Consider the following 27,760-nt stretch of genomic DNA (forward strand, 5'->3'; position numbering starts at 1 on the left):
CAATGCTGACCCTACGAATTATCTTAGAAGTTAGGTTAAGGGAAGGCAAATCTACATTCACAGTTTTTGTAGACTTGGAGAAAGCTTTTGATAATGGTTGCTGGAACACTTCCTTGAAATTATGAAGGCAGCAAAGGTGAAATACAGGAAGCGAAAAGTTACTTAAAACTTCTACAGAAAGCAGACGGCAGTTATAAGAGTCGAGGGGCATGAAGGGGAAGCAGTGGTTGAGAACGGAGTGAGACATGGCTTTAGCCTAACCCCTATGTTATTCAATCTGTACAATGAGCAAGCAGTAAAAGACACCAAAGAAGAATCTGGAATAGGAATAAACGTTCAAGAAGAAGAAACAAAAACTGCGGTTTGCCGATGACAGTGTAATTCAGTGAGAGAAAGAAATGGTATTAAAAGAGGAATTGAACGGAATTGACAGTGTCGGAGGATATAAGATGAACACGAACAAAAGCAAAACAAGTGTAATGGGACCTAGTCGAATTAAATCAGGTGGTACTGAGGGAATTAGATAAGGAAACGAGACGTTGAAAGTAATAGATGCGTTCTTTAACTGGGCAGCAAAATAACTGATGATGGCCGAAGTAGAGGGGATGCAAAATATAGACTGGCAATGGCGAGAAAAGCGTTTTCCGAGAAGAGAAACTTTTTAATATCGAATATAGAATTATACATTAGGAAGTCTTTTCTAAAGGTATTTTTCTGGAATGTAGCTATCTATGGAAGTAAACAGGGACGATAAACACTTTAGATGTAGTGCAATAGAACAATGCTGAAGATTAGATGAGTAGATCACTTAACTAATGAGGAGTTAATGAACAGGACTGGGGATAAAAGAAATTTGTGGCGCAACCTGACTAGAAGAAGGGATCGATTGATAGGACACATTCTGAGACATCAAGGGATTACCAACGACACAATAGCACATCTGTTTACATGTGATGGACTTACTCTAACCAGTGCGTATATGTGAAGCATGTGTAAAGAGATGTGCTGTTGTGTTGCGTGTTTGTACGATGTAACAAGCATCTGTGTGTACTATGTGTATGTACACGGCCTTTTTGCACAAGGTGCTTTATGTTTTTAAATATTTTAGCGATGACAGACCTTTTATAAGTGCTGATTTTTATCCACTTGGCATCTTGTGCGTGAGGTTCAGCGTAAAATGAACGTGTTTTACGACAGAAGATGTTAAGACCTGAAGATGACAGCATAGTCTGTTGAAACTGGTTGGCTTAGAAAAAAAATACTTTATGCCATCTTGGCTGTTGAATGTTCTTTTACAATTAAAAGAGATCGCCCTTCAGTATTCTCAAAATGAGAAAATTCAGTCATCAGGTCATTCTTACTTGATCAATGTTTCTATTGAGCAGCAGAATCTTTAGAACATGTGAAATACAAGACTGTACACAAGAAAGTGGAAAATATCTTACTGCAAATAGAGCAAGCTCTCTTGCAAATGCAGACAATCAACAAATACGTTCCTGAGAGAGGACGTACAGTTACACTTACATAGAATATTATAGAATATACATCTATTAAATAATATGTATGTCTCAGAACCCAGTAGAAAACGCGAAAGCGATTAAAAAAAAAAAAAAGACACGGATCAGCTACATATTGCTCTTCATTTCATAGCTCTGCAGCTAAATTCATTACGCTACTGTCTTCTGAAGGCTTTACTCGCAGATATGTTATTAGCTGACATTAATTATACCAAATCGTACCAAGAATAATGAGTTTTCGATGGATATCCAATGAGCCTTTGCCTCGAAACGGCATACATTTCGTAACACGCAAGTTACATTTCGAAAATTCTTTAACCATCAATATGATGTCTCCCAACGTTGATTACAATAAATCGTACCAATAAAGGACGGGTTTTCAAGAGATCGTCAATTTTCTAGTGTTTTGTAAACACATTAAACATAAGACATAAGTCAAATGAAACGCACCAAATTCTGCCCTCATCCGGAAGCTAGTATGGCGTCTCCTGACTGTACTGAAAAGGGATGGCATGTATGTGACGTAGGTGATGTCCTTTCATCTCATTGGTCTACGGTCCAACGAACATTCAGGATGTCATGTTTGATATTGCTCTGCACGTTCGGAAAAACTCCCCAACCTGCTCTTTACACGCTATGACGTCAGAAACTCGGCTCGCTCAATGTTGACGTTCGAATGCACGTTCCGCGTGACGTTGGCTCGGGGGCTAAATAAAGCCAACAGCGCTGACTCTTCCCTACTACAAGCTACGCAACATACGAGGTGTGATACAAAAGTAATGGAAATTTTTAATTTCGCGGGATCTACAAATTAGATTTTTAAAAAAGTTTTTTTATCTTGTTGATACTCATGTTCCTGATGTATGTTTGGATTTTCAGCTGTATTGAACATTCTGTTTATTATTGACAGTCTAAAAGGTTATGCGTTTTATTGTGTGGTCAGCGAATTTTTACTTTAGGAAAAGATGGATGCATTAAATTTTGGCATGTTAACTGAATCTTCCTTCGTTTCTTGGTAAAACAACATCATAATAAATGAAAAGTACTTGTTTGCTTTTGTTCTACAGTATTACTTTTTGTTAACCGATTTTACGCTTACAAGGCCATCTTCAGACATTTACTGAAATGTCTGAATATGGCCTTGTAAGCCGAAAACCGGTTAACACAAAAAAGTAATACTTTATAACAAAAGCGAACTAGCGCTTTTCATTTATCATTAAATTTTGCTTGAAAAATGGAATAAAGTGCAGCACCACATTCGAAATGTCGACTGTGGTTGTATTTTGGTGAATCTACTATGAGTAGTACAAGAGTTTACGAGTGGTATAAATGTATCAAAGTGGGTTGAGAAGGTGGTTGAAGACGATAACCACCTGTACCTCCAAACACATCAGTTACTGAAGACAATGCGGAAGAAGTAAAGAAAATGGTTCTGGAAAACCGCCGAACCACCATCAGAGAGGTTGCTGATGATGTGGGCATCTCCTTTGGCTCACGCCAAGGAATTTTGTAGGATGTTTTGAGCAAGAACCGTGTAGGAGCAAAATTTGTTCCGAAATTTCTGAATTTCGACCGAAAACGACGTCGCGTAGCCCGATACAGAACTCCTGAAGGAGGTCATAATAGGTGTTGAAACATGGGTACAAGGGCATCATGCTGAAACTAAGGCCCAATTGTCCCAATGAAAACTGCCTGAAGAGCCAAGACACAGAAAAATTTTGACAAGTTGGATCACATGTGAAGGTTCTACTCACAGTTTTCTTCGATTTCAATGGCATAGTGCATTATGATTTCCTGCCTTGTGGTCGCACGTCCTGTACGGAATACTGTGCGCCGTTTGCGTGAAGCAATCCAAATAAAACGAACAGAATTGTGGCAAACTGCAACACGATAATGCTCCCGCTCACACCTCAATACCTGTTCGTGATTTTTTGGCATTGTATTGCCTCAGCTACCGTATTCGCTGGACATGGTTTGGGTTGATTTGGGGGAAGAGACCAAACAGCAAGGTCATCGATCTCATCGGATTAAGGAAGGGTGGGAAAGGAAGTCGGCCGTGCCATGTCATACGAACCATTCCGGCATTTGCCTGAAGCGATTTAGGGAAATCATGGAAAACCTAAATCAGGATGTCCGGGCGCGGGATTGAACCGTCGTCCTCCCGATTGCGAGTCCAGTGTGTTAACCACTGTGCCACCTCGCTCACTCGCCGAGCTTCCAAAATTAGAAAAAGCGTGGTACAAATGTACTATATCTGATGGGGATACGTTTGAAGGAGACAAAGCTGATGTTGATGAATAAATATAGATTATTTAATAAAATAAAAAAATACCGCTACTCTTCGGTCGTATCTCGTACTTGTACGTCGGCGTGACTCCGCCATCTTAGGCAGCTCAGCGTAACAACGTCACGAACTGACCGCTGCGTGGACATGTACAAACAGTTCGACTTGCCGAACATGTTTGTAACTGTTTTCTGAGTCGTTGAAGCTTCTGATGATGTATCCAGTGCTTGAAGACGAAACTTTATGCAGAGAAACATGCCTTGAACCGCGGTCTAAAAAAAAAAAAAAAACCACGAATGACAAAATAGCGGCCTTTAAAACCTGCTACCAGAGGCGGACAAAATTCCAAGTAATGCTGTTGGACGGGATCATCCTGCTGCACGATAACGCCCTCCTCCAGAATGCCAGTCGGACGAAGGATACAATTCAGCAGTTTGGGTGGGAAACACTGCAACATCTCCCATACAGCCCAGATCTTTCACGGCGTGATTTTCCCATTTATGGTGACCTGAAGAAAGACATGCATGGACGTCAGTTTCAACCGGACGAGGAAATGGACGAGTGGGTGCGGTTGCGGATCCGTCATCGACCAACAGCGTTCTACGATACAGGAACTGGTCGTTTCGTCTCCCAGTGCGATGAATGTCTTAACGCTTGTGGTGATAACTTTTGAATGGAACCAAATTGAAAGAACCAGAGGTTGTTCAGAGTTTCAGAGGAAGCTTTAGGTAATGGGTAACTAGGACAGGGGAAAGGAATATAGTTGAAGACGAATGGGTAACTTCGAGTGGTGAAATAATGAAAGCAGCAGGCGATCAAATAGGTAAAAAGACAACGCCCGCTATAAATCCTTGGATAACATAGCGACACTAAATTTGATTGATTAAAGGAGAAAATATAAAAATTCAGTTATTGAAGAAGGCGAAAGGGAATGCAAGCGGCTAAAAATTGAGATTGATACGAAGTGCAAAATGGTTAGACAGGAATGGTTAGAGGACAAATGTAAGGATTCAGAAACATATTTCACTAGGGGAGAGGTAGATACCGCTTACATGAAAACTGAAAAGGCCTTTGGAGGAAAGAGATGCAGCTGTCTGAGTATTAAGAGCTCAGATGGAAAACCAGTACCAAGCAAAGAAGGGAACGTTGAAAGCCTCGAAGGAGCACATAGGTTGGGCTATACAAGGGAGATGAAATTGAAGACAACATTACAGAAATGGAAGCAGTGAAAAACTTAATTCGAAACGAGGCCCTGGGATCAGACACCATTCCATTAGAGCTACTGGTAGCCTTGGGAGAGCCAGCCATGGCAAAAAATCCATCTGGTGAGGAAGATATATGAGATAGGTGAAATACCCTTAAAGAAGAATGTAATAATTACAGTTCGGGTAAACAGGTGTGAATATTACCGAACTATCAATTTAATAAGTCATGGTTGCAAAATACTTGTAGAGAAACAGGTATAAGAATTTCGTAGAGTGAAAGGGAAGCAGTCGTAGAGAAGGAAGTGAGACAGGGTTTGTTGTCTGTCGCCTGTGTTGTTGAATCTGTGCACTGAGCAAGCAGTAAGAAAAACTAAAGGAAAGTTTGAAGCAGGAATTAAAGTACAGGAAGAAGAAAAAAAGAACTTCGAGTTTTATTTCCGAGAGTGTAATTTTGTCAGAGGCAGCAAAGGACTTGGAAGAGCAGTTGAACGGAATGGACAGTGTCTTGAAAGGGGCTTATAAGATGAACATCAATGAAAGCAAAACAAGTATAATGAAATGTAGTTGAATTAAATCAGATGATGCTGAGAGAATTAGGTTAGGAAACGAGACCCTTAAAGTAGTAGATGAGTTTTGCTGTTTGGGTAGCAAAATGAATAATGATGGGCGAATTAGAAAGTATATAAAGTGTAGGTTGGCAATGGCAAGAAGGGCGTTTCTGACGGAAAGACATTTCTCAGCATCGAATATAGAGTTAAGTTTAAGGAAGTCTTTCCTGAAAGTATTTTTATGGAGTGTAGCCTTGTATAGAAGTCAAACATGAACGATAAACAGTTTGAACAAGAAGACAATAGAGATTTTCGAAATATTTTGTTACAGAAGAATGCTGAAGATTAGATGGGTAGACCACGTAACTAATGAGGAAGTACTGGATAGAAATGGGGAGAATATAAATTTGTGGCACAAGCTGACTAGAAGAAGGAATCCATTGATAGGACTAATTCTAAGACATCAAGGGATCACCAGTTTAGTACTGGATGGAAGCGCGGGGGTAAAAATCGTAGAGGGAGACCAAGAGATGAATACAGGGACTAGATTCAAAATGAAGTAACTTGCAGTCGTTGTTCGAAGATGAAAAGGCTTGCACATCATAGAGCAGCATGAAGAGCCACATCAAACCAGTGTTCGGCCTGAAGACAACAACAACAACATGACCAAATTGGCGTCACTTGGTAGTGCTTTCCAATAATGGCTGCAGAAATTTAATCACTATTGCAATATCACTCAGACGTTCGGTCATTAATATTAGTTGTTTACAAGAACATAGTAACAACCTTATCTTCTTTTATTGATGCTTTGTGTCTCCGTGTGACAACATAGCGCCAAGATGGCAAATCTATGGAAGCAAGGGGTACAAGTAATGACAGCTAGAAGGTGCTTTTGTCAATATCCATAGAGAAATTCGACCGTGCCCATCGACCGAACTGGCCAAACGATAGCAACATTACCCTATAATGAAGCCATAGTGACGTCATCAAAACGGCTCCATTATACACAAGGTGACATAACCAATGGGATATCTCCTAATATCATGTCGGACCTCCTTCTACTGGGGTAGTGCAGCAACCCGACGCGGCATGGACTCAACAAATCGTTGGAATATCGAAGCAGAAATATTGGGCCATGCTGCCTACCTCTCGATTACGTTCCATAAATGTTCGATGGGCCTCATGACGGGCGATATAGGTGGCAAAATCATTCACTCTAACTGTCGAGAATGCTATGTTGGACGATGTAGGAGGCAAAATCATTCGCTCGAACTGTCGAGAATGTTCCTCAAACAGCAACTGTTACTCGCTGACAAGGCGCACTGTCAGCCATAAAAATTACATCTTTGCTTGGGTACATGAAGTCCATGAATGGTTGCAAATTGTCTCCAAGTAGCTCATCATAACAATTCCCGTCAATGATGTTTTCAATTTGACCAGATAACCCTTCCATCCATGTTAACACAGGCCACACCTTTATGGAGCCAGGACCAGCTTGAACAATGCTTTGTTGATAAATCCGGTCCATGGCTTCGTGGCGTCTACACCACACTCGAACCCAACCTGGAGCCCTTACGAAATGAACCAGGTGACGGTTTTCCAGTCGTCTAGGGACCGACTGGTATAGTCACGAGCTCAGGGGAGGCACTGCAGGTGATGTCGTGCTGTTAGCAGGGACACTCACATCAATCGTCTGCCATAGCCAATTAACGACATATTTCGCCTCACTGTCCTAACGGATACGTTCCTCGTGTAAATCCCACATTGATTTCTGCGGTTACTTCAAGCAGTGTTGCCTTGTTAGGACTGACGACCCTATCTAAATGCCGCTGCTCTCGGTCGTAAAGTGAAGGCGGTCAGCTACTGCGTTGTTCGTCGTGAGATGTAACGCCTGAAATCCGATATTCTCGGCACGCTGTTGACACTGTGGATTTCAAATTATCTAATTCGCTAACGATTTCTGAAGTCCCATGTGTCTGGCTGCGTTCAGAGTGTATTAGTTCCCACTGGTCGGCCATGATCACGTCGGAAATCTTTTTACATGAATCACCTGAGCACAAATGAGAGGTTCACTATTGCACTGTCGTTTCACACCCTGTGTACACGATACTACTGCCAGCTATATACACTATTGGCCATTACAATTGCTACACCAGGAAGAAATGCAGATGATAAACGGGTATTCATTGGACAAATATATTATACTAGAACTGACATGTGATTACATTTTCAAGCAATTTGGGTGCATAGATCCTGAGAAATCAGTACCCAGAATAACCATCTCTGGCCCTAATGACAGCCTTGAGAGCCTGGGCATTGAGTCAAACAGAGCTTGGATGGCGTGTACAGGTACAGCTGCCCATGCAGCTTCAACACGATACCACAGTTCATCAAGAGTAGTGACTGGCGTATTGTGACGAGCCAGTTGTTCAGCCACCATTGACCAGACGTTTTCAATTGGTGAGAGATCTGGAGAATGTGCTGGCCAGGCCAGCAGTCGAACATTTCCTGTATCCAGAAAGGCCGTACAGGACCTGCAGGTCGTGCATTATCCTGCTGAAATGTAGGTTTTGCAGTGATCGAATGAAGGGTAGAGCCACGGGTCGTAACATACGTGAAATGTAACGTCTACTGTTCAAAGTGCCGTCAATGCGAACAAGAGGTGACAGAGACGTGTAACCAATCACACCCCGTACCATCACGCCGGGTGATACGCCAGTATGGGGATGACGAATACTCACTTGCAATGTGTGTTCACCGCAAGGTCGCCAAACACGGATGTGACCATTGTCATGCAGTAAACAGAACCTGGATTCATCCGAAAAATGACGTTTTGCCATTCGCGCACCCAGGTTCGTCGTTGAGTAAACCATCGCAGGCGCTCCTACCTGTGATGCAGCGTCAAGTGTAACCGCAGGCATGGTCTCCAAGCTGATAGTCCATGCTGCTGCAAACGTCGTCGAACTGTTCGTGCTGGTGGTTGTTGTCTTGCATACGTCCCTATCTGTTGACTCAAGGATCGAGACGTGGCTGCACGATTCGTTACAGCCATGCGAATAAGATGCCTGTCATCTCGACTGCTGGTGATACGAGGCCGTTGGGATCCAGCACGGGGTTCCGTATTACCCTCCTGAACCCACCGATTCCATATTCTGCTGACAGTCATTGGATCTCGACCAACGCGAGCAGCAAGGTGGCGATACGATACACCGCAATCGCAATAGGATACAATCCAACCTTTATCAAAGTCGGAAACGTGATGGTACGCATTTCTCCTCTTTACACGAGGCAGCACAAGAACGTTTCACCAGGCAACGCCGGTCAACTGCTGTTTGTGTATGAGAAATCTTTCGGAAACTTTCCTCATATAAGCACGTTGTATGTGTCGCCACCGGCGCCAACCTTGTGTGAATACTCTGAAAAGCTAATCATTTGCATATCACAGCATGTTCTTCCTGTCGGTTAAATTTCGCGTCTGTAGCACGTCATCTTCGTGGTGTAGCAATGTTAATGGACAGTAGTGTATATGCATATCGCTATCCCATGACTTGCCACCCGGGTTAGAAATTTTTCAACAGAGATGGTCATCGCCAATCGAAACCAAAAGTGTTTTGGTTGTATACGGAAATAAAAATACTATTCTCCACTTTCTTGATCACTGTTTTATTCGCCACTTGTGGTAACCACAACGATATGGAGAACGTGACACGCAGGAGAATGTGCTAGTAGTCGGCGCCGTGAAGGCAGTGGTGAGAATGTGCCGGCTGTTGTTGCAGGCGGTGGCCGTGTGCCAGCAGAGGGCTGGCCCGCCCCCAGGGAGCGCTCCGCCCCCGCCGCCGCCCCCTGCGCTGCCGCGCCTCCTGGCAGCCTTCGCCGGCACGGCCCCCGCCGCCGCATCTGAGGAAGACGCCAGTGCTGCCTCTGCCACCGGCGCGACCACCGTCTCCACAGCCACAGCCAGGTAAAGCTTACCACCACCAGGAGAGGCTGCCAGCTGCTAAAGTGGTGGGCACGTAGGAAGGTGGCGAGGGGATGTGCAGAGGCAATGAGCAGTGTGTTGCCGGACACTACGACCAGTAGCGGCGTTCTGCTGGGTCTGTCTGTTGCGTGCACTTTGGGGTCCTGCTTCAGTATTTAACACTAATCTTTCATGGTAGGTTCGGTATAGTGAGGGTTCACTGTCGGGTGCATAGAGCAACTGTGACGAATATTAAGAGAGGTTTTTATTAAAAATGAAACTCCTCCAATTGTACTTAACATTTTATATTTATTTGGCTTCTAGTTTCGACGTTGCGTCAACGCCATCTTCAGCCCCTATACAGCACCATACATAACAGTCAGTGAGAGACATCAGTAGTCTGTGAGCTAGTATACAAAATAAATATATTATAAACATATTATTATAGGATGAATTCATTAAAAGTGGTTAATTTCGTTTATTTTCACTAAGATGCAATTTACCTTGATATTAACAATTTTTATGGTACAAACAAGCACAAATGATGTTAAATATAAACGGTTATTTCCGTTATAGATCAATACCATACATTAGAATAAAAATGGTGATATACAGGGTGTTACAAAAAGGTATGGCCAAAGTTTCAGGAAACATTCCTCTCACACAAAGAAAGAAAATATGTTATGTGGACCTGTGTCCGGAAACGCTTACTTTCCATGTTACAGCTCATTTTATTACTTCTCTTCAAATCACATTAATCATGGAATGGAAACACACAGCAACAGAACGTACCAGCGTGACTTCAAACACTTTGTTACAGGAAATGTTCAAAATGTCCTCCGTTAGCGAGGATACATGCATCCACCCTCCGTCGCATGGAATCCCTGATACGCTGAAGCAGCCCTGGAGACTGGCGTATTGTATCACAGCCGTCCACAATACGAGCACGAAGAGTCTCTACATTTGGTACCGGGGTTGCATAGACAAGAGCTTTCAAATGCCCCCATAAATGAAAGTCAAGAGGGTTGAGGTCAGGAGAGCGTGGAGGCCATGAAATTGGTCCGCCTCTACCAATCCATCGGTCACCGAATCTGTTGTTGAGAAGCGTACGAGCACTTCGACTGAAATCTGCAGGAGCTCCATCGTGCATAAACCACATGTTGTGTCGTACCTGTAAAGGCACATGTTCTAGTAGAACAGGTAGAGTATCCCGTAAGAAATCGTGATAACGTGCTCCATTGAGCGTAGGTGGAAGGACACGGGGCCCAATCAAGACATCACCAACAATGCCTGCCGAAACGTTCACAGAAAATCTGTGTTGATGACGTGATTGCACAATTGCGAGCGGATTCTCGTCAGCCCACACATGTTGATTGTGAAAATTTACAATTTGATCACGTTGGAATGAAGCCTCATCCGTAAAGAGAACATTTGCACTGAAATGAGGATTGACATATTTTTGGATAAACCATTTGCAGAAGTGTATCCGTGGAGGCCAGTCAGCTGCTGATAGTGCCTGCACACGCTGTAAATGGTACGGAAACAACTGGTTCTCCCGTAGCACTCTCCATACAGTGACGTGGTCAACGTTACCTTGTACAGCAGCAACTTCTCTGACGCTGACATTAGGGTTATCGTGAACTGCACGAAGAATTGCCTCGTCCATTGCAGGTGTCCTCGTCGTTCTAGGTCTTTCCCAGTCGCGAGTCATAGGCTGGAATGTTCCGTGGTCCCTAAGACGCCGATCAATTGCTTCGAACGTCTTCCTGTCGGGACACCTTCGTTCTGGAAATCTGTCTCGATACAAACGTACCGCGCCATGGCTATTGCCCCGTGCTAATCCATAGATCAAATGGGCATCTGCCAACTCCGCATTTGTAAACATTTCACTGACTGCAAAACCACGTTCGTGATGAACACTAACCTGTTGGTGCTACGTACTGATGTGCTTGATACTAGTACTGTAGAGCAATGAGTCGCATGTTAACACAAGCACCGAAGTCAACATTACCTTCCTTCAATTGGGCCAACTGGCGGTGAATCGAGGAAGTACAGTACATACTGACGAAACTAAAATGAGCTCTAACATGGAAATTAAGCGTTACCGGACACATGTCCACATAACAACTTTTCTTTATTTGTGTGTGAGGAATGTTTCCTGAAAGTTTGGCCGTACCTTTTTGTAACACCCTGTATAGCAACACCATATATAAAACAATGTGAGACATCAGTAGACCGTGAGCTAGTGTACAAAATAAGTATAGTATAAACATATTATAAATAGAATCAATTCATTAAAAGTAGTTTCATTTCGTTCATTTTCACTAAAATGGAATTTACTTGACATTAACAATTTTTATGGTACAAATGATGTTAAATATACACGTTTATTTCCGTTATAGATCAATACCATACATTAGAATAAAAATGGGGATATATATATAAGTCTAGGTGAGATGCCATTACTCTTAGAGGTAATAATATAGGCATAAATCAGTACTAAAATTGTTAAAAACAAATAATAATACCCTAAAACTCTTCTTTGTGTGTACAGTTTAACTAACAGGAAGGAAAATATGCATTGCCAATCAGACATATGTAAGGTATGATTCCATTGTTTATAAATAGTGAGTGGTGGGAAAGGTGGAAAAGATTTACATTTGCATAACACTGTATCGTCATCACTATAAAGTAACAATGTGAAACAGGTTACTGAAACAACATAATTCATAACGATATGAAACACAGGTGAGGAGGAACTGGAAGAATCGTATGGAATCCAGTTAATATATTAAAAGGTAGTCAGTGGTGTAAAATAAATGCATATGAGTCAATTCATTAATCTACTCATTACAACAAGAGAAATGTAAGCTAACATGCCACCAAAATGTACCATTTCAATGTCGGTGCCTCATTTAAGGCCGTGACCCAGGTCTAAGGTAATCCAATTCTAACATGCCCGCAGTAGTAAAAGAATGATGAACTACATAACAATCCTCCAAATAGAAGTAACCAGGCTGTTGTCAGTCAAAACAGTTCGTCACATATGTAAAATATTTGTAGCTGCTCTAATAACTAATTACTAAAGAAGAGTACACAGTAAGGTATACCAAGTATAACTCTACGTAATTAAGTCAGGAGTTGAAATAAGTTAACAACAATCACTGAAATGCCTAATCACCCGCTTACTTGGACGACTAAAGTCTAAGATTTATATCATCATTACACCATAAGTACTCACTTATTTCACCCATCTTTATAAACCTGTTCTTGTATAAAATTAATAGTTGAAAAACATTGACTATCCAATCATTTACGAGAACGATCATGAGGGTGGGGGGTAAAACTATACTGAAGAAAAGGCTCATCAAATGATTATGATAAAACTTGATTACAACACTGACTCGTATAAACGAAAGATACTAATGTGTTAAAGTATAGATTCTGTCTAAGGAAGGCTTGTTCTTTCACCGAAGTGACAACATGGTAATCTCCGTATTACATATAAACGAGTACAGAAACATAAATTACTTGTCTTGTACTCAATATTAAAGGGAAAAATCTTCAGACAAGAGGAATCAATCCAAATATACGAGATTCGACACATTCTAGAGCTAAATTCCCATATATAAAACGGATAACCATGAAACTCCTTATCCGTCTTATATATGGGAATATATCTTATATAGGGCCTGAAAATAGCTTTGACGCAACGTCGAAACCAGTAGCCAAATAAATATAAAATCTTAAATGCAGCTGGAGGAGTTTCATTTTTAATAAAAATTATACCAGCCGTGTCCCACCTTCATCCAATTTAAATATGGAGGTACGAGATTACGAGAGGTGTTCAGTAAGTAAGGCAAAATTTTTTTCTGATAGCAGTTTGGTTTTATTCAGCATTTCAACACACCATACTATTCCTCACTCTTTTGGCTAAAAACTCCTGTTTTTTAACATAGTTAATAATCTTCCAATCACCCAGATACCGCTTTCCGTGGAATGAATCCTACGTTGGGGCAAACAGATGGGATTCGGAAAGTGCGAGATCTGGGATGTAGTGTGGATGAGGAAGAAGAGTCCAATAAAGTTTTGTGAGCTTCTTTTGTTTGCGCAGACTTCTGTGAGGCCTTGCGTTGCCATGGAGAAGAAGAAGTTCGTTTGCAGTTTTGACATTGTCTGTGACAACGTTAGACCAAAATTTCTTACTGTCAGCTTCGTAATGCCCAAGCAATTCCGCACAGATGGTCCTTCATTGCTCTTTATGGTCTTCTGTTAGGCAGCGAGGAGCCCAGCAAGCACAAACCTTTGAGTATCAACAGAGACAATCACTTGACTAGCGATTTGTATGAGTGTAATCTATTGTTCACCTCGAATGAGTGTGTCCGCACTTTCCAATCCTGCAGATGTTACATCTGAGTGCATCCAGCTAGTACCCTGCAGTTCGGACAGGTTTGTGCAACCTTGGTTCGTTGACGGCAGACGTCTCGGCCAACGACTCACCGTGGTTTTGTTCACTGACAGATCTCCGTGGACATTCTATGAATACCTGTAATGGTCTGATTTTCCGCCAAAACAAACACTATGACTGCTCTGTGCTGGGAACTCATCGCTATTACAGACGCCGTTTTGAAGGGTATGTATAGTGCTGCCACTGATAGGGGTTGGAGAGAAAATATTCCAGGATGTCCCATAACAAATTCCGCATATTTCAACCGAAATAGGCAAAGGGAAAAACGTGTTGCTTTACTTACTGATCGATCCCCGTCCATCCGACAACGAAAGATTTCCCTACATTTGAATTTCCGTGTCGAAAGTCAGAAGCAGAAACATGGGCCCGATATAGTGGCCACCCCAGCGTGCCAGGTACCAGACTAGGCACTGGGCAGCGGTTAGATCGTGTGGTTTGGGGCAGATGCCGACAGCACATTGGCGACTCCCCAAAGTAATCTCCCTTCTTACCTACGCTACGCACCACTGTAGCATACAGGGGGAATCTCGCAACTTTGTCGTACAGGATGATGGTGAAAACTTTCGAGGATGATGGAGAAGCGTAAATGTGTCAATTCTAGGTAAGGCGCCCTGGTCCAACAACGACCAAGTCGAAAGTTACAAGCGAAAATCTTTCTCATACATCTGACAGTGGACTGCATTTGCCGGTGCTGTTGTTACACAACAGCAGCACCAGCACATGTATTCTACTGTCAGATACATATCTCACTTGTCGTACCTCAATGTACTCGTATGTGATTCCAACATGATGGAGCCCCATCTCACTTTGGACAGCGTGTTTTCGAGCACGTGGATGACACTTTCCATGAAATGTGGACAAGCAGAGAAGCAACACATTCATTTGATGTCACTCCATGTGTTTCCTTCTTGTGGGGCCGTGTGAAAAGTACTGTGTAAGAGACGCTGCCTGTGACATTGTTCAAATGACACCAGGAACATTAGAATGGGTACAACAGAACTTCGTGCCATGGTGCTATGCCTGCAATTACTCTGTGGGCCTGGAGGTGGGGCGGGGCAGGGGTTGGCATCGTGAACAGTAGTTATAAATGCATCAAGTAGTAAAAGTTATGCAAGTAAATGGAATTCATTATTAATGTGTCACAGTCTGTGGATGTTAGGTCTCTCTGACATCAAGTTACGTGCGCTGTTACCAGTTGATCAACAGGGGAAATTATTTAAGGGTATCGGAGAGTATTCGTCGGGAATTCTGTACGTCATGACCAGGGTTCTGAATCTGGGGCTTTTAGTTTGAGCGCTGCGTGAAGCTAACACACATACTGGAGTAGAGTTCCGCTTTTATCTTTGTAGCCAGTCGTTTCCAGACCTGGGTCTGTTACCTCAGATTTATATATTATCCTTCTCCATCATCTCTGAAAGTTTGTAACATGATCACGGAATTACTGTGTACATATTATTAGTTCCATAGCACTGTTAATTGAAGGCGTTAGCTGTGAAATATTTTGTAATGGAAGACAAAGGCTATGCTAGTACTACTTTTCCTCCACCCAGCTGTATTTATTGTTTTAATTTGTTTCTATCGGTTTCGAAGCAATTACAACACTATCATCACGGACTTAATCTCTGTTATTGATGTGCTACATCCTATGAAAGTACCCCAGCATCATCTAGTGTGGTAGCCATAAGACCTTCAAGTTCATCTACGAGGCATCTCGTAAAAGGCATTTTACGACACTGGCTGGTTGTCTGTTCAGGGATGAGAAGAAATCAAGGGAATACCAACTCCCAGTAGCACCATGTACAAAGCAACCTTCATGGTGACTAAAGCTTTACTTTCTTCTTTTTCTTCTTCTTCCGACTTTTCCCACTAGAAGTTAGTCGCTTTTTTCTTCCAGTAGTCTCGGTTATTCCAGTTGGAATCTGTTCACACTTTCTCATCCACTGCTCTATTAGAATACAGTTCCCGTGACAAAGGTGGTTTCCCCCTTTTAGTTCTTCTTGGGGCCACACCTTCTTCGGCCACTTGTCATTGCTCCTTCTCTTAACAAGCCAAAACCACTGAAGACTTATTCTCTGCTCTGGTTGTTGTTTACTGTGTTAGTCTCATTTTTTCCCACATTTTTGATTATTTGATCTTATGTTCACAGATTACGTTTATCTTCTTTTTCCGCGGTGGTCCTCCATCGCTTCCCAGATACCCCTACTCCTTCCTTTTCGTGGTCTTCCTCTTCTTTTTCTTCCAAGAGGTTACCACGCAAGTGCTCTCTTTCGTCAGCTGTTGTCTTCGAATCTTTTGACAGGCTCCTAGGTGTCTTTTATTCTATTCTGTCCGTAATACTGTATGAGTAGGTGTATTTCCGCATTTCTTACATGGTCACGTTGGGAAGTTCTACACGCACTTCTCAAGTGGTCCGTTTCTAAAGCTCTAAGTCTCTTTATATTTCTGTGTGTGAATTCCCAACACTGACTTTAATAACTTGTGATATTGGTTCCATGATGGATTTGTATAATCTCATTTTAAACTTTCAGTGGCCACATTTCTGTAGCATAAGTAACTATAGTCTCCATAATAATATGGAACATCCCTGTTTTTATCTTGTGACCAACTCTATTGTTCCAAATCAGTTCATGTCGTGACTTCGTTGCTCGTTTACCCATGGGTACTCTGGTCTCAGTGTCTTTATCCCAGGTACTATCACTGGATCTAGTAGAATCTTAATAATGAAAATGTTTACATTTTTTAGTTTTATCATTTTACACAACTACATCCGTTACTTTTGCAGCTAATCTCATTTACTCTTTTCGAAAATAATTTTTAGAAGCCTTTTGTGTATTCTTTTACTGTATACCCAACGTGTGTCCCATTTTTGTCTATTGTTCGCGAAAATATTCAAGTAGAGCTTTTCTTATAAATAAAATATTGCTAAAGTCTCTCATTTTGTAACAGCTTCCACTAAGATATCGCCCAAGGCGTAAACCAATAAAGAGAAGTTACCTGTTATAGTCTCGTTTCTCCCCATTATTTTGCAGTGCTGAGGTGCTGAGCACGAACCGCGAGGACTTATCTGGCGGAAGCAGCGGTGCAGCGACGCCAGCAGGCGCCAGTGGCATCAGCAGCGAAGCTGATATTGGCAGCAGTCAACATGTCTTCAGCAGCAGCCAGGACAGCGGTAGCAGCAGTCAGACTGGCAGTAGTGGCAGTCAGTCAGTCAGCAGCAGCAGTCAGGCAGTCAGCAGCAGCAGTCAGGCAGTTAGTAGCAGCAGTCAGTCAGTCAGTAGCAGCAGTCAGATCACTAACAGCAGCAGTCAGCCCGCCCTCAGCAGCAGTCAGACCGCTAGCAGCAGTCAGGCGGCTAGCAGCAGTGTTTCTGAGGTTGCAGCAGCACCCACAGCGGCCCCTGAGCCGGCTGCTACCACCACGTCCACCCCTGCAGCTACTCCAGCCACCAGTGGGGCACCCAGCAGCAGCAGCACAACCACAACCATCACCACCACTACCACCACCAATGCTGCCACCACACCCACACCGCCACCGCCGCCTATCACCTTCTCTGGTGGCAATCCTGCCATTGGGGAAGAGTCGAGTGGTAGCCCTACAGCGCTAGAAGGGTCCAGTGGCAGCTCTGCGGCCCTGGAAGGGCTCAGCACCACCGAGCCACGCCCCCCTCTGCCGCCTCCCAGACCACCGCACCGCATCCCGTCGCGTCTCGAGGAGAAGCTGGAGTCACTCTCTTGTGACATTCCTCCATTGCCGTCGGAATCGCGCCTCTGGAGGGGCAACGAGACTCACGAACTCCTGCTGCCCATCATTGTAAGTACCTACATTACTCTACGCATGACGGTGATTTCCTTTCTGTTCCTGATTGATAACATCCTCATACAGTTGTGTTAAATTTCATTTTCCTGTAAAAGAAGAGAACGACCGGATTTCAGGATAAGAGTCCCATCTTCAGGTGCATAGAATGACAATAGAACTAATAGGGTATAATATAGTGATTACCCCATACATGACATGAAGCAGAATACTCATTTCACATATTGCAGTTTTTCTGCTTACATGCCATGTACCAGAAATCATTATATTACACCCTATTAGTTGAATGGACATTGAAACTTCCTGGCAGATTAAAACTGTGTGCCGGACCGAGACTCGATCTCGGGACCTTTGCCTTTCGCGGGCAAGTGCTCTACCAACTGAGCTACCCAAGCACGACTCACGCCCCATCCTCGCAGCTGTATGGACATTATTTGCAGCTGAAGATGGGACTGTTGTCTTGAAACCTGGTTATGGTCTCCTTTTTCTGGAAATAAATAAATACAACTGTAAATACATGTTATCAGTCATGAATAATCTATACAACAGCTGTGGCTGTACTATCAAGAGGAACATGTCTTTTTTGTGTAATCATTGTCACTAGTTCATCTCAGAGTAGAACATGCAACGTCCTAAATTATTTATTTAATATATTTCACTTTATACTGATGGGCCAAAATAATTATGACCACTATCTGCTGCGAGACTGAAAAGCACCCGATGATTTTAGACCGCTGATGTGGTAAGGAAAGCGCATAAGGAGTGCATAGACATCATTGTAGCGACTGTACAGGCTGCAAATGGGGTAATCTGCTGAAATATCGGACTATGACTAAGCACAAAACTCAGCAATGGAAAATCCAGGATGGACTGTAACAATACTATGAACAGGATAGTTGCTACTCACAATAGCGGAAATGCTGAGTTGCAGAGAGTCACAACAGAAAGACCGTCAGAGAGTGAGCTGCAGTCATGTGTGTGTGAGTGTGTCAGTATATGACTATGGACCGATTGTTATGGCCCGGCGCCTGGGAGCAAGCAACTCGGAAATGACTGTTAGCATGCAACTGGCGGAAGCATCTATGGTAAGTATTTGAAAGACAGTGAAATCACGATCAGGCGACAAGATGTTGGAGGTGCACCTTCGATCACAGAACGCGGAGGTTGGAGGATTTCCTGCTCTGTAAAAAAGGATAGGCGGCAAACTGACGATAGAGTACAATATTCGCGCAGGTGGAAGTGTTTTAGAGCACACACACAGTTCAGCTAAAATCTAACACTGTTTATCACTTTTACGATTCTCTGTGACAGCAGCGTTACGAGCGGCCAGCAAGCTAAACTTCTGAAGGAGATATTAGATGAATGTGAACAATATCGTTTACGCTTTTTTTACGCTTTTTTTTAAGGGAAACGTATGTACTGCCGAAAGAAGAGACAATAATTAAAAAAGACAGGAGATTTGTCTTTCTTTAGTTTCTTTAAAACCCTGGGAGGTGCGAAACGATACATTACAGACCAGTTGATCCACGATCTTCTTGTAATATAGAGATATTTATTGAAGAATATCGTTTTGTTTTAAGGAAAAAAGAAGCGACCAGACCTTCTGCAGAAAGACGTCTTATACCTACTCGACAACGTGACGTTTTGTTCAGTACTCTTCCCGTCAAATCAGTGGATGTGAGACGTAGAAAACTTGTATTGAATTCAATACCAAGCTAACGTACCAAATAAGTCACCACAACTGTAGCTGACGGAGAAACAAATCAGACGCGATAGTAAAACGTCAAAGGTAAGAAACCTGTTTCGCAAAAAAGAAGAAAGTAGTTCCTGCTATATCTGAGTAACAAATGCAGACGACTTAAGCAGATTCACTTTTGAAACGAAATTGGTTACATTTAAAAAAAAAAATTCTTCCATTGGAAAGTCGGGACAAGCCTAAGGATGCGCGTATCATTAGACTCCATATAAAATTGTTAGATGTCAAGGAAAGTGCCTATCATAATAAGAACAGACAACAACAGAAATAAATGTTGATCATGCATGAAATAAATGCTTGTATTATCTTGATTTCAGTGGCGTAAGCTGCAGTTACACACATGTTGTAAAGTATATATTCTTGAATAAGTTGCAGTTTTTGGCAATGAATCAGTGAGGTTTGGTTTTTTTTACATTTATAAGGGGTGTTCAGTAAGTAATGCAACACAAGTTTTTTTGGCCAATTTCGGTTTAAAAGTGTGGAGTTTGTTGTGGGACATCGTGGACTATCCCTGATTCAACCTCTGTGGTTTCATAAGTTCCGACAGGTGGCGGTGCTATACGTTTCCTTCAAAATGGCGTCTGTAACGGAGGTCATTTCTAAGTGGAGAGTTGTCATTAAATTTTTTTGGCGGAAAACAAGAGCATCGCAAGTATTCAAAGGCCCTTTCAGAATATGAACGGCGAACTGGCAGTGAACAACAGCACGATAAGACGCTGAGCGGGGACTCGGTCATCATCGCCACAAGGTTGCGGAAATCTGTCCGATCTTTCTCTTGCCGGCCGGACCGCACACACCTGTGAGTCCTGTGACGCTGCGACGTGAAAATATTCTCATTCGCGATGATCGGTGGATCACAATCAAACACCTCGCTGCTCAAGTGAATGCTTGATGTCTTCCCTGAAGGCGATTCCATCTTCTAGCAGGACAGGTAACCGTGTCACGAGACAAGAATCGTGATACAGACCTGTGAGGAACATGATAGTAATATTTATTCATTTAACCTGCTCTGATTGAGGTCAACGGGCCCTCTCCCACATTGGACCAGGGTTTCTCACGTACAGTTACGCAAGTAATAACAATTTTAATGCGACAAATACACTGAAGATCCAAAGAAACTGTTACATCCGTCTAATATCTACATCTACATTTATACTCCGCAAGCCACCCAACGGTGTGTGGCGGAGGGCACTTTACGTGCCACTGTCATTACCTCCCTTTCCTGTTCCAGTCGCGTATGGTTCGCGGGAAGAACGACTGTCTGAAAGCCTCTGTGCGCGCTCTAATCTCTCTAATTTTACATTCGTGATCTCCTCGGGAGGTGTAAGCAGGGGGAAGCAATATATTCGATACCTCATCCAGAAACGCACCCTCTCGAAACCTGGCGAGCAAGCTACACCGCGATGCAGAGCGCCTCTCTTGCAGAGTCTGCCACTTGAGTTTGTTAAACATCTCCGTAACGCTATCACGGTTACCAAATAACCCTGTGACGAAACACGCCGCTCTTCTTTGGATCTTCTCTATCTCCTCCGTCAACCCGATCTGGTACGGATCCCACACTGATGAGCAATACTCAAGTATAGGTCGAACGAGTGTTTTGTAAGCCACCTCCTTTGTTGATGGACTACATTTTCTAAGGACTCTCCCAATGAATCTCAACCTGGTACCCGCCTTACCAACAATTAATTTTATATGATCATTCCACTTCAAATCGTTCCGCACGCATACTCCCAGATATTTTACAGAAGTAACTGCTACCAGTGTTAGTTCCGCTATCATATAATCATACAATAAAGGATCCTTCTTTCTATGTATTCGCAATACATTACATTTGTCTATGTTAAGGGTCAGTTGCCACTCCCTGCACCAAGTGCCTATCCGCTGCAGATCTTCCTGCATTTCGCTACAATTTTCTAATGCTGCAACTTCTCTGTATACTACAGTATCATCCGCGAAAAGCCGCATGGAACTTCCGACACTATCTACTAGGTCATTTATATATATTGTGAAAAGCAATGGTCCCATAACACTCCCCTGTGGCACGCCAGAGGTTACTTTAATGTCTGTAGACGTCTCTCCGTTGATAACAACATGCTGTGTTCTGTTTGCTAAAAACTCTTCAATCCAGCCCCACAGCTGGTCTGATATTCCGTAGGCTCTTACTTTGTTTATCAGGCGACAGTGCGGAACTGTATCGAACGCCTTCCGGAAGTCAAGAAAAATAGCATCTACCTGGGAGCCTGTATCTAATATTTTCTGGGTCTCATGAACAAATAAAGCGAGTTGCGTCTCACACGATCGCTGTTTCCGGAATCCATGTTGATTCCTACATAGTAGATTCTGAGATTCCAAAAACGACATGATACTCGAGCAAAACACATGTTCTAAAATTCTACAACAGATCTACGTCAGAGATATAGGTCTATAGTTCTGCGCATCTGCTCGACGACCCTTCTTGAAGACTGGGACTACCTGTGCTCTTTTCCAATCATTTGGAACCTTCTGTTCCTCTAGAGACTTGCGGTACACGGCTGTTAGAAGGGGAGCAAGTTCTTTCGCGTACTCTGTGTAGAATCGAATTGGTATCCCGTTAGGTCCAGTGGACTTTCCTCTGTTGAGTGATTCCAGTTGCTTTTCTATTCCTTGGACACTTATTTCGATGTCAGCCATTTTTTCGTTGGTGCGAGGATTTAGAGAAGGAACTGCAGTGCGGTCTTCCTCTGTGAAACAGCTTTGGAAAAAGGTGTTTAGTATTTCAGCTTTACGCTTGTCATCCTCTGTTTAAATGCCATCATCATCCCGGAGTGTCTGGACATGATGTTTCGAGCCACTTACTGATTTAACGTAAGACCAGAACTTCCTAGGATTTTCTGTCAAGTCGGTACCTAGTATTTTACTTTCGAATTCACTGAACGCTTCACGCATAGCCCTCCTTACGCTAACTTTGACATCGTTTAGCTTCTGTTTGTCTGAGAGGTTTTGGCTGCGTTTAAACTTGGAGTGAAGCTCTCTTTGCTTTCGCAGTAGTTTCCTAACTTTGTTGTTGTACCACGGTGGGTTTTTCCCGTCCCTCACAGTTTTACTCGGCACGTACCTGTCTAAAACGCATTTTACGATTGCCTTGAACTTTTTCCATAAACACTCAACATTGTCAGTGTCGGAACAGAAATTTTCGTTTTGATCTGTTAGGTAGTCTGAAATCTGCCTTCTATTACTCTTGCTAAACAGATAAACCTTCCTCCCTTTTTTTATATTCCTATTAACTTCCATGTTCAGGGATGCTGCAACGGCCTTATGATCACTGATTCCCTGTTCTGCACTTACAGAGTCGAAAAGTTCGGGTCTGTTTGTTATCAGTAGGTCCAACATGTTATCTCCACGAGTCGGTTCTCTGTTTAATTGCTCGAGGTAATTTTCGGATAGTGCACTCAGTATAATGTCACTCGATGCTCTGTCCCTACCACCCGTCCTAAACATCTGAGTGTCCCAGTCTATATCTGGTAAATTGAATTCTCCACCTAAGACCATAACATGCTGAGAAAATTTATGTGAAATGTATTCCAAATTTTCTCTCAGTTGTTCTGCCACTAATGCTGCTGAGTCGGGGGGTCGGTAAAAGGAGCCAATTATTAACCTAGCTCGGTTGTTGAGTGTAACCTCCACCCATAATAATTCACAGGAACTATCCACTTCTACTTCACTACAGGATAAACTACTACTAACAGCGACGAACACTCCACCACCGGTTGCATGCAATCTATCCTTTCTAAACACCGTCTGTGCCTTTGTAAAAATTTCGGCTGAATTTATCTCTGGCTTGAGCCAGCTTTCTGTACCTATAACGATTTCAGCTTTGGTGCTTTCTATCAGCGCTTGAAGTTCCGGTACTTTACCAACGCAGCTTCGACAGTTTACAATTACAATACCGATTGCTGCTTGGTCCCCGCATTTCCTGACTTTGCCCCGCACCCGTTGAGGCTGTTGCCCTTTCTGCACTTGCCCGAGGCCATCTAACCTAAAAAACCGCCCAGCCCACGCCACACAACCCCTGCTACCCGTGTAGCCGCTTGTTGCGTGTAGTGGACTCCTGACCTATCCAGCGGAACCCGAAACCCCACCACCCTATGGCGCAAGTCGAGGAATCTGCAGCCCACACGGTCGCAGAACCGTCTCAGCCTCTGATTCAGACCCTCCACTCGGCTCTGTACCAAAGGTCCGCAGTCAGTCCTGTCGACGATGCTGCAGATGGTGAGCTCTGCTTTCATCCCGCTAGCGAGACTGGCAGTCTTCACCAAATCAGATAGCCGCCGGAAGCCAGAGAGGATTTCCTCCGATCCATAGCGACACACATCATTGGTGCCGACATGAGCGACCACCTGCAGATGGGTGCACCCTGTACCCTTCATGGCATCCGGAAGGACCCTTTCCACATCTGGAATGACTCCCCCCGGTATGCACACGGAGTGCACTTTAGTTTTCTTCCCCTCCCTTGCTGCCATATCCCTAAGGGGCCCCATTACGCGCCTGACGTTGGAGCTCCCAATTACCAATAAGCCCACCCTCTGCGACCGCCTGGATCTTGCAGACTGAGGGGCAACCTCTGGAACAGGACAGGCAGCCATGTCAGGCTGAAGATCAGTATCAGCCTGAGACAGAGCCTGAAACCGGTTCGTCAGACAAACTGGAGAGACCTTCCTTTCAGCCCTCCGGAATGTCTTTCGCCCCCTGCCACACCTTGAGACGACCTCCCATTCTACCACAGGTGAGGGATCAGCCTCAATGCGGGCAGTATCCCGGGCAACCACAGTCGTAGTCCGATCGGGGGATGCGTGGGACGAGCTGGCCGTCCCCGACAAACCCCCATCCGGACCCCCACAGTGATGCCCATTGGCAACAGCCTCAAGCTGTGTGACCGAAGCCAACACTGCCTGAAGCTGGGAGCGAAGGGATGCCAACTCAGCCTGCATCCGAACACAGCAGTTGCAGTCCCTATCCATGCAGTCCCTATCGTGTAGGGCCTCCGCCAGCACGCCGAAGTGTCGAAACTTTACATAACATGGACTCCACTAATGTCTGAAGTAGTGCTGGAGCTAATTGACACCATGAATCCAGCAGGGCTGTCCATGAATCCGTAAGAGTACGGCATGGGGGGAGGGGGGGTGGAGAAGCACCTTGCAAGGTATCCCAGATACGCTCAATAATGTTCGTATCTGAGGAGTTTGGTGGCCAGAGGAAGTATTTAAACTCAGAAGAATGTTCTTGCAGCCACTATGTAGCAATTCTGGGTGTGTGGAGTCTCGCATTGTCCTGCTGGAGTTTTCCAAGTCCGTCGGAATACAAAATGGGCATGAATAGATGCATGTGATCAGACAGGATTCTTACGTTCGGGTTACCTGTCAGAGAGGTACCTAGATAAATCAGGGGTCCCATATCACTCCACCATTACAGAGTCTTCACCGGCTCGAAGAGTTCCCTGCTGATATGAAGGGTTCATGGATTCATTATGTTGTCTCCACACCCGTACACGTCAATTCGCTCGATAAAATTTGAAACGAGACTCGTCTGACCAGGCATCATGTTCCCAGTCATCAACAATCCAGTGTCGCTGTTGACGCGCCCACGTGAGGCGTAAAGCTTTGGGTCGTGCAGTCACCGAGGGTACACGAGTCAGCATTCGGCTCCGAAGGCCGACTTCGTTGAATGGTTCGCACGCTGACAGTTGTTGATGGCCCAGCATTGAAATCTACAGCAATTAATGGAAGGGTTGCACTTCTGTCAGACTGAACTGTTCACTCCAGTTCTTGCTGGATCTTTCTCCGGCCGCAGCGATGTCGGAGATTTGATGTTTTATCGGGTTCCGGATATTCACGGTAGACTCGTGAAATAATTGTACGAGAAAGTTCCTACTTCATCGCTACCTCAGGTATGCTGTGCCCCATCGCTCGTGCGCCGACTATAACACCACGATCAAACTCACAACTTGATAACTTGCCATTGCAGCAGCAGTAACCGATTTAACTACTGCACCAGAAACTTGTTGTCTTATATAAGCGCTGCCGACCGCAGCACCGTATTCTCCTTAATTAAATATCCCTGTGTTTGAATACGCATGGCTATGCCAATTTCTTTGGCGCTTCAGTGTAGTATTTAAATGGTCTGAGTGTCTGAAGTCACAATGTGAGTAAATAATACTGTCTATGAAGTAATGAAATTAATGGTAGCCGTACTTATAATACTGCAGCTGCTGCCACTAATACTGTTAAAGTAATAATAATAATAATAATAGTTTTAGTAAAACGAACTTTTACGTCTCCAAAATACAGGGTGATTCTTATTAAGGTTTAAAAACCTCCGAAGCGACACTAATGATACTGAGACAAGTAATTTAATGTAAGACACATGGGGTCGGAAAAGTCGGGAACATGTGACATCATCAGATGGCGTACCTCGCAGCGGTTGGGTATATCGGTCTGCCGGTCTGTCGCAAGTGGTCGTCCCAACGCAAGGCAAGTATTCACGTCAGCGTGGCTCTGCGCCGACGTGCGCAGCATTAGCTCGTGATGCACGGGGTTCTAGTCTTGCACCTTACAGGCAGCATTGTTTTCATTACGTTAGACAGCTATGCGTTTACTGGTCTCACTTTCTCCGCTGCTTTATTGAAAAGTACAGTACAACAAAAACCTACCTGACTGTGTCACGCCGGCCGCGGTGGTCTCGCGGTTCTAGGCGCGCAGTCCGGAACCGCGCGACTGCTACGGTCGCTGGTTCGAATCCTGCCTCGGGCGTGGATGTGTGTGATGTCCTTAGGTTAGTTAGGTTTAAGTAGTTCTAAGTTCCAGGGGACTGATGACCACAGCTGTTAAGTCCCATAGTGCTCAGAGCCATTTGAACCATTTGACTGTGTCACAAGTAAATCAGCATCCGTTTCCGAATTCCGTCGTTACCAGTAAATGACCTACGTTTTCTTTACTAAATGAGGCCTGTAAACAGAAAAGGAAGGGACAGAAGGGAAGAAACTCAAAATAAGAACAGCTTTTATTCGGTTACAGCGAGGACAATAATTTTATACCTGATACACTTACAAAAGTACACATTTTCAAAACTTATTTGAATTTGGCACCGTTTGCTCGAGTGTAATTGCATCGCTCGACTATCCCTACACACCCAAGCCCAACCTCTGCAGTTGCGGTGGGGTACATTATCTAGTGACGTACCATGTTCGACATTTCTCATCCATTTAAACAAAATAAGGACAGATTTTACTCGGTTACAGCGAGGGCAATAATTTTATAACTTCCAAGCTTACAAAAGAACACATTTACATAAGTTCTTGGCAATTGGCACCGTTTGCTCGAAAGCAAATATTACATCGCTCAATTATTCCTTCACGCCCAAGCCCAACCGCTGCAGTTGTGGCGAGGTACGTGATCTGGTGACGTCACATGTTCGACATTTTTCATACACTTCTGGGGTAATTCCCAACATTTGCGACCCCGTGTGTCTTATATTAAACGCTTGCCTCAGCGTCTTCCACGTCGCTTCACGGGACCTATAAACATTACTAAGGACCACACTGTAGATATTTTCTGATATAACAAGTTCTGGGACAGAAATGATGATCTGGTTGGAAAGAAGGATGTGCAAGCGGTAGTGAATGCGTCCAGAGACAACGGCAATCATTATTACGTAATTGAAGGTAGATTGGGGAGAAAGGAAACGAAAGGAACTAATGGTATCAGTTAACTCTGCAGTTTATGTAGAATCAGGGGCGCCGATTGACAATATGTGACAGATCACGACTAGCAGCCGGAAACTCCTGCATGGTATGCATCCATGTTAACCACTGTGCCATCTGGACATAGTGTTTATCGAAAATGCGCGGGCTATTTCGACGCGCTCTCCAGCAGACCCACACTCCCACCCAGCGCCACCTATCCGCAGTCCCTATCCATGTTCTCCATGCTCGCTAACTTTAGTTTCCTACTGGAAGTCGAACGTAAATGTGCTTCCGAATGCTACCCATTCTTATAAATGGTAATCCTTATTGTTGCTTTCGTATATACACTGAAGCACCAAAGAAACTGGTGTAAACATGCGTATTCAAATACAGAGATATCTAAACAGGCAGAATACAGCACTGCTGTCGGCAAAGCCTATATAACACAACAAGTGTCTGGCGCGGTTAGTAGATCAGTTACTGCACTAAATGGC

The 27,760-nt window shown here is 43.7% G+C and overlaps 1 protein-coding gene across 1 annotated transcript in view; it reads left to right on the top strand.

The window, feature by feature from the left end:
* Positions 1–9,489: 9,489 nt before the first annotated feature.
* LOC126136758 (delta and Notch-like epidermal growth factor-related receptor) overlaps positions 9,490–27,760 on the top strand; it is a gene marked incomplete at its 5' end in the record, with an annotated part of 583,816 nt that continues 565,545 nt past the window's right edge. Inside the window, 2 exons of the mRNA XM_049915208.1 lie at positions 9,490–9,515; positions 17,010–17,790. Of these exons, the coding sequence (XP_049771165.1) occupies positions 9,490–9,515; positions 17,010–17,790 (807 nt within the window). The remainder of the gene's footprint in view (positions 9,516–17,009; positions 17,791–27,760) is intronic.

This window comes from Schistocerca cancellata, chromosome 1 (genome assembly GCF_023864275.1).
Source record: "Schistocerca cancellata isolate TAMUIC-IGC-003103 chromosome 1, iqSchCanc2.1, whole genome shotgun sequence".
Lineage (NCBI taxonomy): Eukaryota > Metazoa > Arthropoda > Insecta > Orthoptera > Acrididae > Schistocerca > Schistocerca cancellata.